Raw genomic sequence first — 16,884 nt, 5'->3', positions numbered from 1 at the left:
ATTTATTATTTTATTTTATTTTGTCGATATACATTGTGGCTGATTATTGCTCCCCATCACCAAAACCTCCCTCCCTTCTCCCTCCCCCCCTCCCCCCCAACAATGTCCTTTCTGTTTGCTTGTCGTATCAACTTCAAATAATTGTGGTTGTTATATCTTCTTCCCCCCCCCAGTTTGTGTGTGTGTGTGTGTGTGTGTGTGTGTGTGTGTGTGTGTGTGTGAATTTATATATTAATTTTTAGCTCCCACCAATCAGTGAGAACATGTGGTATTTCTCTTTCTGTGCCTGACTTGTTTCACTTAATATAATTCTCTCAAGGTCCATCCATGTTGTTGCAAATGGCAGTATTTCATTCGTTTTTATAGCTGAGTAGTATTCCATTGTGTAGATGTACCACATTTTCCATATCCACTCATCTGATGATGGACATTTGGGCTGGTTCCAACTCTTGGCTATTGTAAAGAGTGCTGCGATGAACACTGGGGAACAGGTATACCTTCGACTTGATGATTTCCATTCCTCTGGGTATATTCCCAAGAGTGGGATAGCTGGGTCGTATGGTAGATCTATCTGCAATTGTTTGAGGAACCTCCATACCATTTTCCATAGAGGCTGCACCCTTTTGCAGTCCCACCAACAATGTATGAGAGTTCCTTTTTCTCTGCAGCCTCGCCAGCATTTATCGTTCATAGTCTTTTGGATTTTAGCCATCCTAACTGGGGTTAGATGGTATCTCAATGTGGTTTTGATTTGCATTTCCCGGATGCTGAGTGATGTGGAGCATTTTTTCATATGTCTGTTGGCCATTTGTATATCTTCCTTAGAGAAATGCCTACTTAGCTCTTTTGCCCATTTTTTAATTGGGTTGCTTGTTTTCTTCTTGTAAAGTTGTTTGATTTCCTTATATATTCTGGATATTAATCCTTTGTCAGATGTATATTTTGCAAATATTTTCTCCCACTCTGTTGGTTGTCTTTTAACTCTTTTAATTGTTTCTTTTGCTGTGCAGAAGCTTTTTAGTTTGATATAATCCCATTTGTTTATTTTTCCTTTGGTTGCCCGTGCTTTTGGGGTCGTATTCATGAAGTCTGTGCCCAGTCCTATTTCCTGAAGTGTTTCTCCTATGTTTTCTTTAAGAAGTTTTATTGTTTCAGGATGTATATTTAAATCCTTAATCCATTTTGAGTTGATTTTAGTATACGGTGAGAGGTATGGATCTAGTTTCATTCTCCTGCATATGGATATCCAGTTATCCCAGCACCATTTGCTGAAGAGGCAGTCCCTTCCCCAGTGAATAGGCTTGGTGCCTTTGTCAAAGATCAGCTGGCAGTAAGTGTGTGGGTTGATTTCTGGATTCTCTATTCTATTCCATTGGTCAGTGTGTCTGTTTTAATGCCAGTACCATACTGTTTTGGTTATTATAGCTTTGTAGTATAGCTTAAAGTCAGGTAGTGTTATGCCTCCAGCTTTATTTTTTTTGCTCAGCATTGCTTTGGCTATGCATGGTCTTTTATTGTTCCATATAAATGTCTGAATAGTTTTTTCCATTTCTGAGAAAAATGTCTTTGGAATTTTGATGGGGATTGCATTGAATTTGTATATCACTTTGGGTAGTATGGACATTTTCACTATGTTGATTCTTCCAATCCAAGAGCATGGGATATCTTTCCATCTTCTTGTATCCTCTCTAATTCCTCTCAGCAGTGGTTTGTAGTTCTCATTATAGAGATTTTTCACCTCCTTGGTTATAGAAGAAAAATTATTTAAAAACTATCTTAAAGTTTTGGACTCAGGAGATGCCAGTTTAAAATTTTCTCCAAATAGTAATCGTTTACATGTATTAACAGTATTTAAGCCAATTACCTTTGTTTCCTAACCTGACATTCTTAATGTGGCTTGTCTTCTGAATATGCTGGAGACAAAGGGGTCCGAGGCAGAAAGACAACTTGGATCTTCATTGATATCTGGTATTATATATCTTGTCTATATTACAGTGAATATTTTTTAACCCCAATAAGTTCTTTATAATTTTCTAAACACTTTATAATCAGGAAAATAAGAAACATTTTAAATTAAATTATATAATAAAATCTAAAGAAAATTATCCTTCAATTTTGGCACATTAATGTTGCCAAAGTTAAAATGGAATAAAATCTATATTGATTTTATTTAAATTCAATTATATGAACAAACCTTTGTAGAAGGCTCTGGCATATTTGTTAATCTGTTTCAACAGGAAGATGAAAATCTTGAAGTTAATTGAATTAATTCTTTAAGTGCCCTTTCAGGAAATTAGCAATTACTTAATTTTCTACTTCATCCATGATGGCTAATTCTTAAATATTATATCCCTATTGGAATTTTTAGGCAAGATGATTGTGATCTTTTGCCCATAAAATTAATCTTTTATTAATCTTAAATATTAACTTTCACTATTTACTTTGCATTTTAATGATCAACCTACTTAGATAATAAATGGTGCTATAGTCTAAATATTTGTTCTCTCCAAAAGTCATGTTGAAATTTAATGGCCATTGTAACAATAATAAGAGGTGGGACATTTATGAGGTGAGTAGGCTTTGAGGGCTCTGTCTCACCAGATGCTGGCTTCTCAGTCTTATCCTTCTCAACCTCCAGATGTGTAAGGAAATACATTTCTGTTTTTCCAGATTGCCCAGTGTCAAATATCCTGTTACAGCAGCAAAAAATGGACTAAGACAGAATTGGTACTAGAGAACTGGGGTGTTGCTTTAACAAGTACATGAAAATGTGAAAGTAGTTTTGCAACGGAGTAATGAGTAGAGGCTGGAAGAATTTGGGGAAACAGGTTGGACAAAGCCTAGATTGCTGTAAACAGAGGATTAAGGGCAATTTTGGTGAAGGCTCAGAAGTAAAGAACTGTAGGGAAAGTCTGAAACTTCTTAGAGATTACCCAAACGGTCATGATCAGAATGTTGGTAGAAATATGGATGGTAAAGGTCATTCTGATGAGGTCTCAGACAGAAATGAGGAACAAGGTATTGGGTAATCCATCCTTGCTACAGAGGCAAAGAACTTAGCTGAATTATGTTTGTGTCTGCAGGCTTTATGAAAGGCAGAATTTAAGAGTGATGAACTAGGATGTTGGGTAGTAGACATTTCTATGAAAAATACTGAAGGAGCTACATAGCTTTTCTTAGCTGCCTATAGGAAAAGGTGAGAGGAGAGAAATGATTTAAAGACAATTTATAATTAAAAAGCAAACAGGACATAAAGGTTTGGAAAAATTTCAGCCTGGCCATAAAAAGAATGAAAAGGCATGTTTAGGAGAGAAAACCAAGGGTGCAGCCAAGCAATCGTTGGATAAAGAGATTAATATGGATAGAAGAAGGCTAGTTGCTATTCATCAGAACAATGGGAGAATGACCCCAAATGCATTTCAGAGATCTTTGAGGTTGCTACTCTCAACACAGGCTAAGAATGCTAGGGCCTCGAGGGCAGAAGGGTTTCCAGTCAGGTTCCCCGGGCACCCACAGGACCTCAGCATTTGCTACTCTGCACCACCTTGTGTCTGTTTCTCACATTCTTGTGCAGTGTTTCTTGGCTGCCCTAGTCATGGCTCAAGCAGGCTCAGGTGTGGCTCTGGCTGCCACTCTAGATGGTACAAGCCATATACTTGGGTGGCATTTAGTGGTACTAATTCTGCAGGTACACAGAACATATGAGCTATGTAGGCATGGCTGCCTCCACCAAGATTTCGAAGGATTCTGCAGAGACCTTCTACAGTGACAGAGCCATTATAGAGAATCTCTACTAGGGCAATGCCTGGTGGAACAGTGGGGTCAAAGTGGCCCCTGAGACTCCAGAATTGTAGAGTCACCAGTGTGCAAGACCAGCCTGGGAGAGCTGCAGGCACAAGACTCCAACCTGTGAGAGCTGCTGCATGGGCTGAGACCAGCAAAGCCATAAGGACAGAACTGCTTGAGGCCTTGAGAGCCTAAACCCAACCCTAATCCCAGTGTGTCTGGAAGGTGGAACATAGAATCAAAGAGTATTATTTTTAAGCCTTAGGTTTTAGTATTGTTCACACTTGCTTGGGATCTATTACTTCTTTTGTCTTGCCTATTTCTCCCTTCTGGAATGGAAAAGTCCTTTGCCTGTCCCACCCCTGTATTTTAGAAGCATGTAACTTGTTTTGATTTCACAGGCTCATAGCTGGAGGGGAATTTGCCTCAAGATGAATCATATGTTGAGCTCTGGCGTGGTGTGCCTGGTTGCGGGAGAGAGGACCATTCCCCTTCTCCTTGCCCAAGGTCCCTGGGTGGGCTCTGAGGTGCTGGCATGTTGTGCCTCATTGTGGGAGGGGGGGGTCCAAGTCCCCTTCTCCATGCTTCAGGTCCCAAGGCAAGCCCTGAGGTATTGGTGCAGTTTGCCTGGAAGTGGGAGTGGGGTCCAGTCCCCAGATCCAAGCCTCTGGTTCCCAGGCAGGTCCCAAGGTGCTTGCTGGTGGTGTGCCTGGGCCAGAACTTATTTTTTGTCGTTTGCTTCTAACATGGGGGAGCTTCCTGTGGGAACCAGTACTTGAGCTGTGTGGTTGTTTAAATTGCTACTTTGCTGCTGTTTCCCTAGGGAAGGCTTTTTGTGCAGCTCAGGGTTTAATGGTTGACCTTACAGGTACTTCTGGCTGTCCAGAGACCTGGTGCACCTGGGTTGTGTAGAAACTCTGATCTGGGCCTGAGTTTTTTTCATCAAACTGCACCCCATGCAATTCTTCATTCCCGACCATTCTCCTCTGAGTGGTCCTGCGCTGATTGGGAGGTGAACCGGCTGTCCTTGCTATGTCCCAGTGTTCCCTTGGTGGGCACGTCTTCCCCACCACCTGTGCTTCAAATACTTCCCATGGGATGGGCCATGCACTGGTCCCTGGAAATGACTCACCGGCCTCTGAATGGCTCCCTTTTTTCGGTTCTGGTTCCTCACTCCTGTGTGGGTCCACATGAAACCTATTAGTGGTCTCGCTGTCCTGGGGGCTACCAAGGCCCTCTTCTCTCCTGCTGCCTCAAAGTAACTCCATCTGAAGGGCACAGCTGCGGCTTCTGCCGGCTCCTGCTCCATGTGCTCAGCAGCTCCAGCCTTAAAGTGGCCATGGCCCGAAATGCTCAGAGCAGCTTTTTCTTTCTCTCATCATAGTTTCTCCTGCCCTCATGAACTCCGTAGGTCTCTCCTCCTCTTCCCCTGAGCTCCAGCTGCCCCAGGTTGGCTGATGTTACATTTTTATAGTTGTAAATTTGGCTGATTTGTGGGAGAGAGTGATGCTGTGGGCCGTCTATTCCACCATCTTGATTGGATCTCCAACTCATATGATGTTTAGATGAGACTTTGGACTTGAATATATGAATAAATGAATATATTTTTGCATGTGAGAAGGACATGACTTTTGGGGGCCAGGGACAAAATGTTATGTTTTGAATGTGTCCTCCAGAATTCATTTGTTGAAAACTTAATATCCCATGTGACAGTGTTGGGAGGTAGGGCCTGATGGGTGGTGTTTAGGTCACGAAGACTCTGCCCTCATGAATAAATTAATGAAATTATAAAAAGGGCTAACGGGGGTTGGTTCACTCTCCCTTGGGTTCTTGGACTCTCTGCCTTCTGCCAAGTAAGAATCCAGCCTTCCCTCTCTGGAGGATGCAATGTGAAATGTGCCACTTTGGAAGAATATAATGGCCTTACCAGACACCAAAACTGCTGGCACCTTGACCTTAAGACTTGCCAGCCTCCAGAACTGTGAGCCAATAAATTTCTGTTTGTTATAAATCATCCAGTGTCAGTTATTCTGTTAGAGTGGCACAAAACAGACTCAGCTAGACCCTATTATTAAAACCTAAAATATTTCAATAGCATAATAGCATAAATTTTCCAATAATTATTTTTCTACTTTTCTATTTTTATTTATTCCTTCATTAAGTTTAAGTCTACACTATATGCCTGTATGCTAGGAGGTATTAAGGGTACAATTATTAAGACATTGGCTTTATCCTCAATTGTTTTACATTTAGGGAAGGCAGTAATAAACAGAAGTTATAAGGCCAGACAGAATGAAAGCTCCGTTGTGGGATTGTAACTGATTTTGACGAAAGAAATAGAAGAAAGTTTCTTAGAAGGTGGTAACATTGGTGCTGGGTCCCTAAGGATAGAGTATTTTACCTCATCCATTATAACTCATGTTGGGCTATTTTATCTGCCCATAATCCTGAACTGACCGGGCCAATTGTCGAGCTAGGGCTGGGTCTGATGTTCACAGACCCCTCAAGCCCATATACAGACTGGGTCACAAACCCTTCACACACCAAGCTGGGTCCCCAGACCCCTCACATGCCAGGTTGGGTCACCAGACCTCTCACATGCAGGTCTATGAGCTAGGTAACTAGCCAAAAAGGTCCTTGGAGCCATAGGTTTGAGAGCATGGCTGTATGGAGCAGTGGCTGCCTGAGGCAGTAGATGCCAGCCAGCTGCGGCATCACACATGTGCACTAATTCCACCCACACACAACTCGTTTACAAAGAATGTGCTGCACCACCCCCAACAGGACACGAAGCAAGGGGCCCTAACTAAACTATTATATTTTTTCCCAACAACTCACTTCTTCTTTGTATTTGTGTATTTTCTTGTAGATTTCCTTGGTAGTAAAGCAGCTCAGGGTGGTTTTCCTTCTCAGTGACATTCTGGTTAAGTGCTTACTATTTAAGGTAAAAAACATTGGGGAGGGGGGTTACTGTGGTTATTTGTATGTAAAGCCCTAAGGAAAATAATATCTCAAGGAAATCCTCCAACAAGAATCTCACAAAGGAGTTAGTTGAAGGGTGGTTTTGCTTCCCAGACAGCAGAGGTTCATTGATGCTCTGATGTCATTCATTGCAACTGGGACAATTTCTACATTACTGCTCCATTTTCTTTTTCTTTCTTTTTTTTTTTTGTTCAGTACCTATTTCCTAATTTCTTTTTTTTTTTTTTATTTTGTTGATATACATTGTGGCTGATTATTGCTCCCCATCACTAAAACCTCCCTCCCTCCTCCCTCCTCCCCACCCCCCCAAAAATGTCTTTTCTGTTTGCTTGTCATATCAACTTCAAGTAATTGTGGTTGTTATATCTTCCTCCCATCCCCCTGGGGTTTTTTTTTTTTTTTGTGTGTGTGTGTGTGTGTGTAAATTTATATATTAATTTTTAGCTCCCACCAATCAGTGAGAACATGTGGTATTTCTCTTTCTGTGCCTGACTTGTTTCACTTAATATAATTCTCTCGAGTCCATCCATGTTGTTGCAAATGGCAGTATTTCATTCGTTTTTATAGCTGAGTAGTATTCCATTGTGTAGATGTACCACATTTTCCGTATCCACTCTTCTGATGATGGACATTTGGGCTGGTTCCAACTCTTGGCTATTGTAAAGAGTGCTGCGATGAACATTGGGGAACAGGTATACCTTTGACTTGATGATTTCCATTCCTCTGGGTATATTCCCAACAGTGGGATAGCTGGGTCGTATGGTAGATCTATCTGCAATTGTTTGAGGAACCTCCATACCATTTTCCATAGAGGCTGCACCCTTTTGCAGTCCCACCAACAATGTATGAGAGTTCCTTTTTCTCCGCAGCCTCGCCAGCATTTATCGTTCAGAGTCTTTTGGATTTTAGCCATCCTAACTGGGGTTAGATGGTATCTCAGTGTGGTTTTGATTTGCATTTCCCGGATGCTGAGTGATGTGGAGCATTTTTTCATATGTCTGTTGGCCATTTGTATATCTTCCTTAGAGAAATGCCTACTTAGCTCTTTTGCCCATTTTTTAATTGGGTTGCTTGTTTTCTTCTTGTAAAGTTGTTTGATTTCCTTATATATTCTGGATATTAATCCTTTGTCAGATGTATATTTTGCAAATATTTTCTCCCACTCTGTTGGTTGTCTTTTAACTCTTTTAATTATTTCTTTTGCTGTGCAGAAGGGTTTTAGTTTGATATAATCCCATTTGTTTATTTTTCCTTTGGTTGCCCGTGCTTTTGGGGTCGTATTCATGAAGTCTGTGCCCAGTCCTATTTCCTGAAGTGTTTCTCCTATGATTTCTTTAAGAAGTTTTATTGTTTCAGGGTGTATATTTAAATCCTTAATCCATTTTGAGTTGATTTTAGTATACGGCGAGAGGTATGGATCTAGTTTCATTCTCCTGCATATGGATATCCAGTTATCCCAGCACCATTTGCTGAAGAGGCAGTCCCTTCCCCAGTGAATAGGCTTGGTGCCTTTGTCGAAGATCAGATGGAAGTAGGTGTGTGGGTTGATTTCTGGATTCTCTATTCTATTCCATTGGTCAGTGTGTCTGTTTTAATGCCAGTACCATACTGTTTTGGTTATTATAGCTTTGTAGTATAGCTTAAAGTCTGGTAGTGTTATGCCTCCAGCTTTATTTTTTTTGCTCAGCATTGCTTTGGCTATGTGTGGTCTTTTATTGTTCCATATAAATGTCTGAATAGTTTTTTCCATTTCTGAGAAAAATGTCTTTGGAATTTTGATGGGGATTGCATTGAATTTGTATATCACTTTGGGTAGTATGGACATTTTCACTATGTTGATTCTTCCAATCCAAGAGCATGGGATATCTTTCCATCTTCTTGTATCCTCTCTAATTTCTCTCAGCAGTGGTTTGTAGTTCTCATTATAGAGATTTTTCACCTCCTTGGTTAACTCAATTCCTAAGTATTTTATTTTTTTGGTGGCTATTGTAAATGGGCTGGCATTCCTGATTTCTCGTTCTGCATGTTCACTATTGGAGAAAAGAAATGCTACTGATTTTTGTGTGTTGATTTTGTATCCTGCTACTGTGCTGAAGTCATTTATCAATTGCAAGAGTTTTTTTGTAGAGGTTTTAGGCTGTTCTATGTATAGGATCATGTCATCTGCAAACAGGGACAGTTTGACTTCATCTTTTCCAATCTGGATGCCCTTTATTTCCTTCTCTTCTCTGATTGCTCTGGCTAGTACTTCCAACACTGTGTTGAATAGGAGTGGTGAGAGTGGGCATCCTTGTCTAGTTCCTGTTCTTAAAGGAAAAGCTTTCAGCTTTTCCCCATTCAGGATGATATTGGCAGTGGGTTTGTCATATATGGCTTTAATTATGTTGAGATACTTTCCCTGTATACCTAACTTATACAGGGTCTTTGTCATGAATGAGTGCTGAACTTTATCGAATGCTTTTTCAGCATCTATAGAGATGATCATATGGTCCTTGTGTTTGACTTTATTAATATGGTGTATCACATTTATTGATTTGCGTATGTTGAACCAACCTTGCATCCCTGGGATGAATCCCACTTGATCGTGATGAATAATTTTTCGTATGTGTTGCTGTATTCTGTTTGCTAGTATTTATTGAGTTTTTTTTCATCTATATTCATCAAGGATATCGGCCTGTAGTTTTCTTTTTGGTTTATATCTTTACCTGGTTTTGGTATCAGGATGATGTTTGCTTCATAGAATGAGTTTGGGAGATTTGCGTCCGTTTCAATCTTTTGGAATAGTTTGTAAAGAATTGGTGTCAATTCTTTTTTGAATGTTTGGTAAAATTCTGCTGTGAATCCATCTGGTCCTGGGCTTTTCTTTGTTGTGAGCCTTCTGATAACAGCTTCAATCTCCTTTATTGTTATTGGTCTGTTCAAATTTTCTACGTCTTCACGGTTCAGTTTTGGGAGCTTGTGTGTGTCCAGAAATTTATCCATTTCCTCCAGATTTTCAAATTTGTTGGTGGATAGTTGTTTATAGTAGTCTCGAATGATTCCTTGTATTTCAGATGAATCAGTTGTAATATCACCTTTTTCATTTCTAATTTTTGTTATTTGAGTCTTCTCTCTTCTTTTTTTTGTTAGCCATGCTAATGGTTTGTCAATTTTATTTATTGTTTCAAAAAACCAACTTTTTGATTCATTGATCTTTTGAATTGTTTTTTGGTTTTCAATTTCATTCAGTTCTGCTCTGATCTTAATGATTTCTTTCCGTCTGCAAACGTTAGGTTTGGATTGTTCTTGTTTTTCTAGTTCTTTAAGGTGAAGTGTTAGGTTGTTCACTTGCCATCTTTCCATTCTTCTGAAGTGAGCATTTAATGGAATAAATTTCCCCCTTAATACTGCTTTTGCAGTATCCCACAGGTTTTGGTATGATGTATCATTGTTTTCATTAGTTTCAATAAATTTTTTGATTTCCTGCTTGATTTCTTCTTGGACCCATATGTCATTAAGTAGAATGCTGTTTAATTTCCATGTGTTTGTATAGTTTCCAGAGTTTCGTTTGTTATTAATTTCTAGTTTTAATCCATTGTGGTCTGAGAGGATACATGGGATAATTCCAATTTTTTGAATTTATTGAGACTTGATTTGTGACCTAATATGTGATCTATCCTGGAGAATGATCCATGTGCTGATGAGAAGAATGAATATTCTGAGGTTGTTGGATGGAATGTTCTGTAGATATCTGCCAATTCCAATTGGTCTAGAGTCTTGTTTAGATCTTGTGTTTCTCTACTGATTCTTTGCCTAGATGATCTGTCTAATATTGACAGTGGGGTGTTCAGGTCCCCTGCTATTACGGTATTAGTGTCTATTTCCTTCTTTAGGTCTAATAGAGTTTGTTTTATAAATCTGGCTGCTCCAACATTGGGTGCGTACATATTTATGATTGTTATGTCTTCTTGATGGATCAGTCCTTTTATCATTAAGTAGTGTCCCTCATTGTCTCTTTTTATGGTTTTTAGTTTAAAGTCTATTTTGTCAGATATAAGAATAGCTACTCCAGCTCGTTTTTCTTTTCTGTTTGCATGGTAAATCTTTTTCCATCCTTTCACTCTTAGTCTGTGTGAATCTTTATGGGTGAGGTGGGTCTCTTGTAGGCAGCATATAGTTGGGTCCTGCTTTTTGATCCAGTCAGCCAGTCTGTGTCTTTTGATTGGGGAATTTAAGCCTTTTACATTAAGAGTTGTTATTGAAAGGTGTTGATTTATTCCTAGCATTTTATTGGTTGTTTGGTTGTCTTAGGTGTCTTTTGTTCCTTGCTTTCTGAATTTACTGTTTGGTTTCTGTGTTTGTTGGTTCCTTAGGTTGTAGATAGCGTTTTTGTTTGCTTGTTTTCTCTTCATGAATGCCATTTTTATTATACTAGTGGGTTTTGATTTTTCTTGGGTTTTTATGGCAGTGGTGGTTATTTTTCAGGAACCAAACCCAGTACTCCCTTGAGGATTTCTTGTAAGGGTGGTCGTGTGGTAGTGAACTCCTGCAGTTTTTGTTTGTCTGAGAAATATACTATTTGTCCTTCATTTCAGACGGATAGCCTTGCAGGGTAGAGTATTCTTGGCTGGCAATTTTTGTCTTTTAGTATTTTGAAAATATCATCCCATTCCTTTCTAGCTTTTAGGGTTTGTGATGAAAAGTCTGATGTTAGCCTGATTGGGGCTCCCTTATAGGTGATTTGACGCTTCTCTCTTGCAGCTTTTAAGATTCTCTCTTTGTCTCTGAGTTTTGCCAGTTTGACTATGACATGTCTTTGAGAAGGCCTTTTTGGGTTGAATACGTTTGGAGATCGTTGAGCTTCCTGGATCTGAAGATCTGTGATTTTTCCTATACCTGGGACGTTTTCTGCCACTATTTTGTTGAATATGTTTTCAATGGAATCTCCATTTTCCTCCCCTTCTGGAATACCCATGACTCAGATATTTGATCGCTTATGGTTGTCTGATATCTCTCTCAGATTTTCTTCAATATCCTTGATTCTTTTTTCTTTCTTTTTGTCTGCTTGTGTTATTTCAAACAGCCCATCTTCAAGTTCAGAGGTTCTCTCTTCAACTTCGACAAGCCTGCTGGTTAAACTCTCCATTGTGTTTTTTATTTCGTTGAATAACTTCTTCAGTTCAGCAAGTTCTGCTACATTTTTTTTCACGACATTGATTTCCTTGTACATTTCCTCTTTCAGGTCCTGTATACTTTTCCTCATTTCATCATGATGTCTAGCTGAGTTTTCTTGTATCTCATTCAGTTTCCTTAGAATTATCACTCGAAATTCCTTGTCAGTCATTTCAAGGGCTTCTTGTTCTATAGGATCTAGAGTTTGAGATTTATTAACTTTTGGTGGTGTACTTTCTTTTTTTTTGTATTTCTGGTATCTTTTTCTTGATGTTTGTTCATTGTGGCAGGGGGTTTCACAGTGCACCGGTTTGAGACTATCGACTAACTAAGATGTTGCTGTGGTTGCCAGTTTGTTATGGTTACCTCTGTGACTGCTCAGTTGGCCTCTAGTGCCTTGTGTGTGTGGTTGCCTTGTGTCTTGGGCCTCTCCGGGGAGCCACCTTTCTGGTCAGCTTGGACTCTCCTGGGCTGGTGGATCACGTACCACCAGGTATGTGATCTCTGTTGAGCTTTCACTTCCCGTGCAGGACTTCTCCCTGTTCCGTGTGCTCTGGCCCAGGCTGTTGGATCATGCAGTGGTGACCCCACAAGGTGTGTGGTTTCTGTCAAGTCTCTGCCTCCCTGGCCGCACGTCTCCCCACTCTGTGCGCACTGGGCTGGGCTGGGACGTGTCTTCTGCAACCCTCGTCTATCAGCTGGGCCTTCAAGACTCTGCTCGGCTCCGCCTCGCCCAGGAAGTCTACCAGGTTTCTGGTAGGCACAGTTGACCGATCGCTCTGGGTGCCTTTGTAGCACTGTGTAGTCTTTCTCAGGTCTTGTTCACCTTTGTATCCCCCTGGTGTAAACCGAGTCTAGCGCCCGCCTGCAGCCAGCTCTCCAGCAAGTTCAAGCGGACTTGGGAACTCTCCTACCACACTGTTCCCAACCAGAAATTGGTTAGGCGTTTTTCCGAACAGGTGGCCACAGAGATGGTATCTGCCTCCCAGTAACAGAAAGTTTACCGGGTCGGAGTCCAGGGTGTGGTCGAGTGACAGTCGGCCCTGCCCGTACTTCCTTGCCCTCCCAACACTGGCCGGGGATGCCCCACACCACCAGCCCCACCAGAGAACCACGAAGGGAGTGGGAGAGGGGGCCAGCTCGCAGGCCCCGGGAATCCCCATGCTGGGCCAAGCAAGTGGGAAGGCTCAGTGAGGAAGCAAACCGAGCCGGGCCAGAGCTGCCAGCACCTGGGAAAAAGGAGGCAGCCCTGGGGCAGTGAGTGAACCGGTGATGCAGGCAGAAGCCGGGTGGGCGTCAACCCCCCGAGCAGGGCTGGGCCAGGGGTCACTCACAGGGCTGTGCCAAGTCAGGTGCTCACTCTCTGCCTCTGATTTGTCGCCTTCCCTGTTCTCGGCCTCTGCCGCCTTGGGCTGTTCAGTCGGTCCTGCGGCGCAGCTCGGGCATTCCCAGGAATCTTCTTTTATGCCGGCCTGAAACCTCGAATCCTGAATAGGGCAGCTGGCCGCCTTCAGCGGGGCCCCAGCCTCCGGGGTCCTGTCTGCATCCACAGCAGACCTGGCGCCGTGTTCCCTGTTTAGAGACTCGCTTTTGCAGCTAAGAAACAGTTCTTTTCCTGCTCCACACTTCCAAGCTGTTGCCTGTAAATGAGGCAGCCTCTCCTGCCGGGGGCAAAGTGTCGGTCAGCCCCCATGACTGGCCAGCAGCAGCGGTCCTCCCTTAAGAGATGGCGAGAGGAAGGTCCACAAGTTTCCCGGCTGCCTGAGGCCCAGTGGTCGCCTTTTCCACCTCAGCTACTCCGCGCAAACCGCTGCAGCCACCGCCTTCTTGAAAATATCTACTGCTCCATTTTCTGCTTCACCCTCAGATCTTACTGCAAAAGTTTTTTTTTTTAAACTGGTATTTTCTAATTTTCTGGTTCAAACAAAGACAAAGAGAGGATCTAATTGGTCAGAGGTTTCTTTTTATTTATTTTTCCCCAGCATTGAAGTCCCTTGGCCCATCAATTAATGTACTGCTTTGGGTCCAGTCAGCTGTGGGACATAACCCATGGCTGCCTGAGGCGACCATATCAACAGGGACTTTATGTAGAATAGTTACCCTTAACAGAGGCTGGAGCTGTGACAAGTGCTGGGATTGACATGTGGAGTACAATAATATATTCATATTACATTGAAAGGTGCTGACAGTATGTGTTTCAGCATCATTTTGGGAATGTTCTTTATCAAAGCTTTTAGCACCTGAGAATAAAGGGTTTTGAGGAACTCATGTGGCATGTTAATGTTGACCTTTTTCCTCTAGCTTTGTAATCATTACTTACTTTGTTGCTTAGTAACCCCGTAGCATTATTTCCAAACCTAATATTAACTTGAAATACATTAGAAACGGAAATTGTAGAAACATGACTCTTAGGCATTGCTACTATTTAAAGTTATTGTCAACATTGTATGATATAAGACAGATCATACAATACAGATTATTTCTTGACATTTCTTATTTAATATAAAGAATAAAATGAACATTAAGACACTTTAATTATTAGTAATAGAAACATAAGGGCATTAGAAAGCCTTTCAGCCAGATTTGCACATCCCTTAGTCTAATTAACTCTTCCCAAGAGGAAGAACAAAACAAAACCCTGAATTGTAAATTTTTTTCTTTGAAAATCATTTATAAAGGCAGAAAAGTGGGACATTATTTTTTGAGCAGTACAATGCTATAATCATCTTAATGACCCTTATTATTCTCCTTTTCAAAATTTAGGCAATGCTTTTCAAAAGGATTATTTAAGAAGCAGCAAAAACCCTCAGTACCTATGAAGGAAAAGTGGTCACAGAGAGACACATTAATTATTCTGTCAACACCATGCATTAAAAATCTATCCTCTGGGCGCTATGCTATAGTAATTACTAATCAGACAGAAGCACTTTGGCTAAACTAAAAGATATATTGGTCTAGTGTTCATATTGCTAGTGATGTGGAAAAACTAATCGTGGAGAATTTATACCAAAATCTATATGATTTCTAGCATTTAATGACTTTTTCTTATGAAAATAAACACATTTTTATCCATTTTTATATGGATTAAAATGAATAAGATTCAGGAAATGTGTGTGGGTCTTCGAAAACTGGACATTGAGTTCAAAGAGAAATGTCACATTTCTTTCTTTCCTTTTGATGAAATTTCCGCCTTCCACATATTAATGAAAGAGCTCTTAGAGCAGTGTCTTTTAATTATTGGAGGGGTAAGAACCACTTTGAAAATTTAACAGAAACCGTGGGCTTTCTTTCTAGAAAAATAAGTATATGAGATGATGGATATGTTAATTAGCTTGATTTAATCATTGTACATTGTGTACATATAATATCACATTGTACCCCATAAATATATACAGTTATAATTTCTCAAATTAAAATTTAAAAAATACAGATACTCACTAAACCACATTCTGTAATGAATTTCTGGGGTCTGTAGAATCGAAGAAACACATTGAAGAAACTGGGATACGAAGTTGGAGACCCTGATTCTAAACAGTATGTTCTTACTGGGTGAAGTGGGGAGTGGCTGAAGGGAAGGGGTTTAAATGGAGGTGAAGGTGTTGGATTTAGAGTCTGTAAGACTAAATAATGTTCTTTGAAACTGAGAATTCCCCATAAGCTAAAGTTGACTTTTCTCCTCAACCATTGCTAGACCCTTTCTAGTTTCTTTACAAGTGGCATAAAAACCAAACCAAACCGAACCGAACCGAACCGAACCGAACCAAACCAAACAGATTAGGGTTTTGAACTCTGTCTCTGCACTTATTTAGCTAAATGACTTTGGACAATCAGTTAAACCCTCTTAACTAAAGTTTCCTGATCTGTAAAATGGAGATAACACTGAATTTTAAAAATATATTATAAGAATTAAATAAGATAACATAACTATTTGAATTATAATTTGTAGGCAAATAATGTTCAGCCAGAAAACTCTTCAAAATAAAACAAAGGACACACTGTCCAAAGTGAAAGTATTTATTTTAAGATTCTCCTATTGCCTTGTTGGGTATTTCTTGATAAAATGATAATGGTTGATAAATTTGAGCTATAGTAGTAAGATGGGGAATAAAAAAGCTTTGCTAGAACAAAACATTAACAGAGATATGAGAGGTAAGTGTTTAAAGATTGAGCTATCTTACTACATTTCTATAAAATTCTTCACATTATTAGATAAAAATAATTTTTATTTTTATTTTAGAGGTAAGTTGTTTTTTCAATTCCAATGCAATCCATTGTAAATCTTTGTCTTTAAGATTTGTTAATAAAAGTAACTAAAAATTATGTATATTTTATACATTTGTATTAATAAAATATTTTTGGCATTTCAGAGTACAGATGATTCAGATATATCTGTCATTGCCCAGAACAAGAAATGCTTTGACAACGATATTGTTTGTTCTAAAAGTGTTTTGATTTCAGTTGGGGACACTGAAATTTACCTTAATGATGCTCCTTACAAACAGGTTAGTGAATTATTTCTTTCAGAATCATTTTAACCTGTCCTGAGGATACTTAAAATAGAAACAAGTTGGGGTACTTCTCTCTGTAAGTGGTTACAAGATCTAGATTTTTTTCTTTGTCATTTTATGTGACTTCAGTAAATCATACTTGATTTGTCTCTTGTTTGCACTCCACTTCTCCATATTCCAATCCTTTCTTCTTTTCTTTGCCCCCTGGTCACTATGCTGGCCCTTGCAACCATCACCTACAGCTTATATTACTTCAGTAGCCTCCCAAGTGGACTCTTGACTTCCAGTCTTTTTTCCTCTCCTCTAATTCATCCTCACACCACGCAGCCATGGTGGTTTTTCTAAAATGGAAATCTAATCTCCTGTCACTCTGGTGCTTTCAGACTTTCACATGACTTCCCATTACTCCTGCAAAGCCAAGCCAGTCTGGCTGTTGCTTACCTCTCTGCCTCACCTC

The 16,884-nt window shown here is 40.2% G+C and overlaps 1 protein-coding gene across 2 annotated transcripts in view; it reads left to right on the top strand.

The window, feature by feature from the left end:
• OTOGL (otogelin like) overlaps positions 1-16,884 on the top strand; it is a 153,227-nt gene that overhangs the window by 69,466 nt on the left and 66,877 nt on the right. The window contains exon 26 of one of the 2 annotated variants that reach the window (XM_063075782.1): positions 16,287-16,421. The exons of the other annotated variant lie outside the window; for it this stretch is intronic. Within the exon in view, the coding sequence (XP_062931852.1) occupies positions 16,287-16,421 (135 nt within the window). The remainder of the gene's footprint in view (positions 1-16,286; positions 16,422-16,884) is intronic. 2 annotated transcript variants of the gene reach the window in all.

This window comes from Cynocephalus volans, chromosome 12, assembly GCF_027409185.1.
Source record: "Cynocephalus volans isolate mCynVol1 chromosome 12, mCynVol1.pri, whole genome shotgun sequence".
Taxonomy (NCBI): domain Eukaryota; kingdom Metazoa; phylum Chordata; class Mammalia; order Dermoptera; family Cynocephalidae; genus Cynocephalus; species Cynocephalus volans.
The sequence above is the reverse complement of the archived record's forward strand: the minus strand, read 5'-3'. Positions and strand labels throughout refer to the sequence as shown.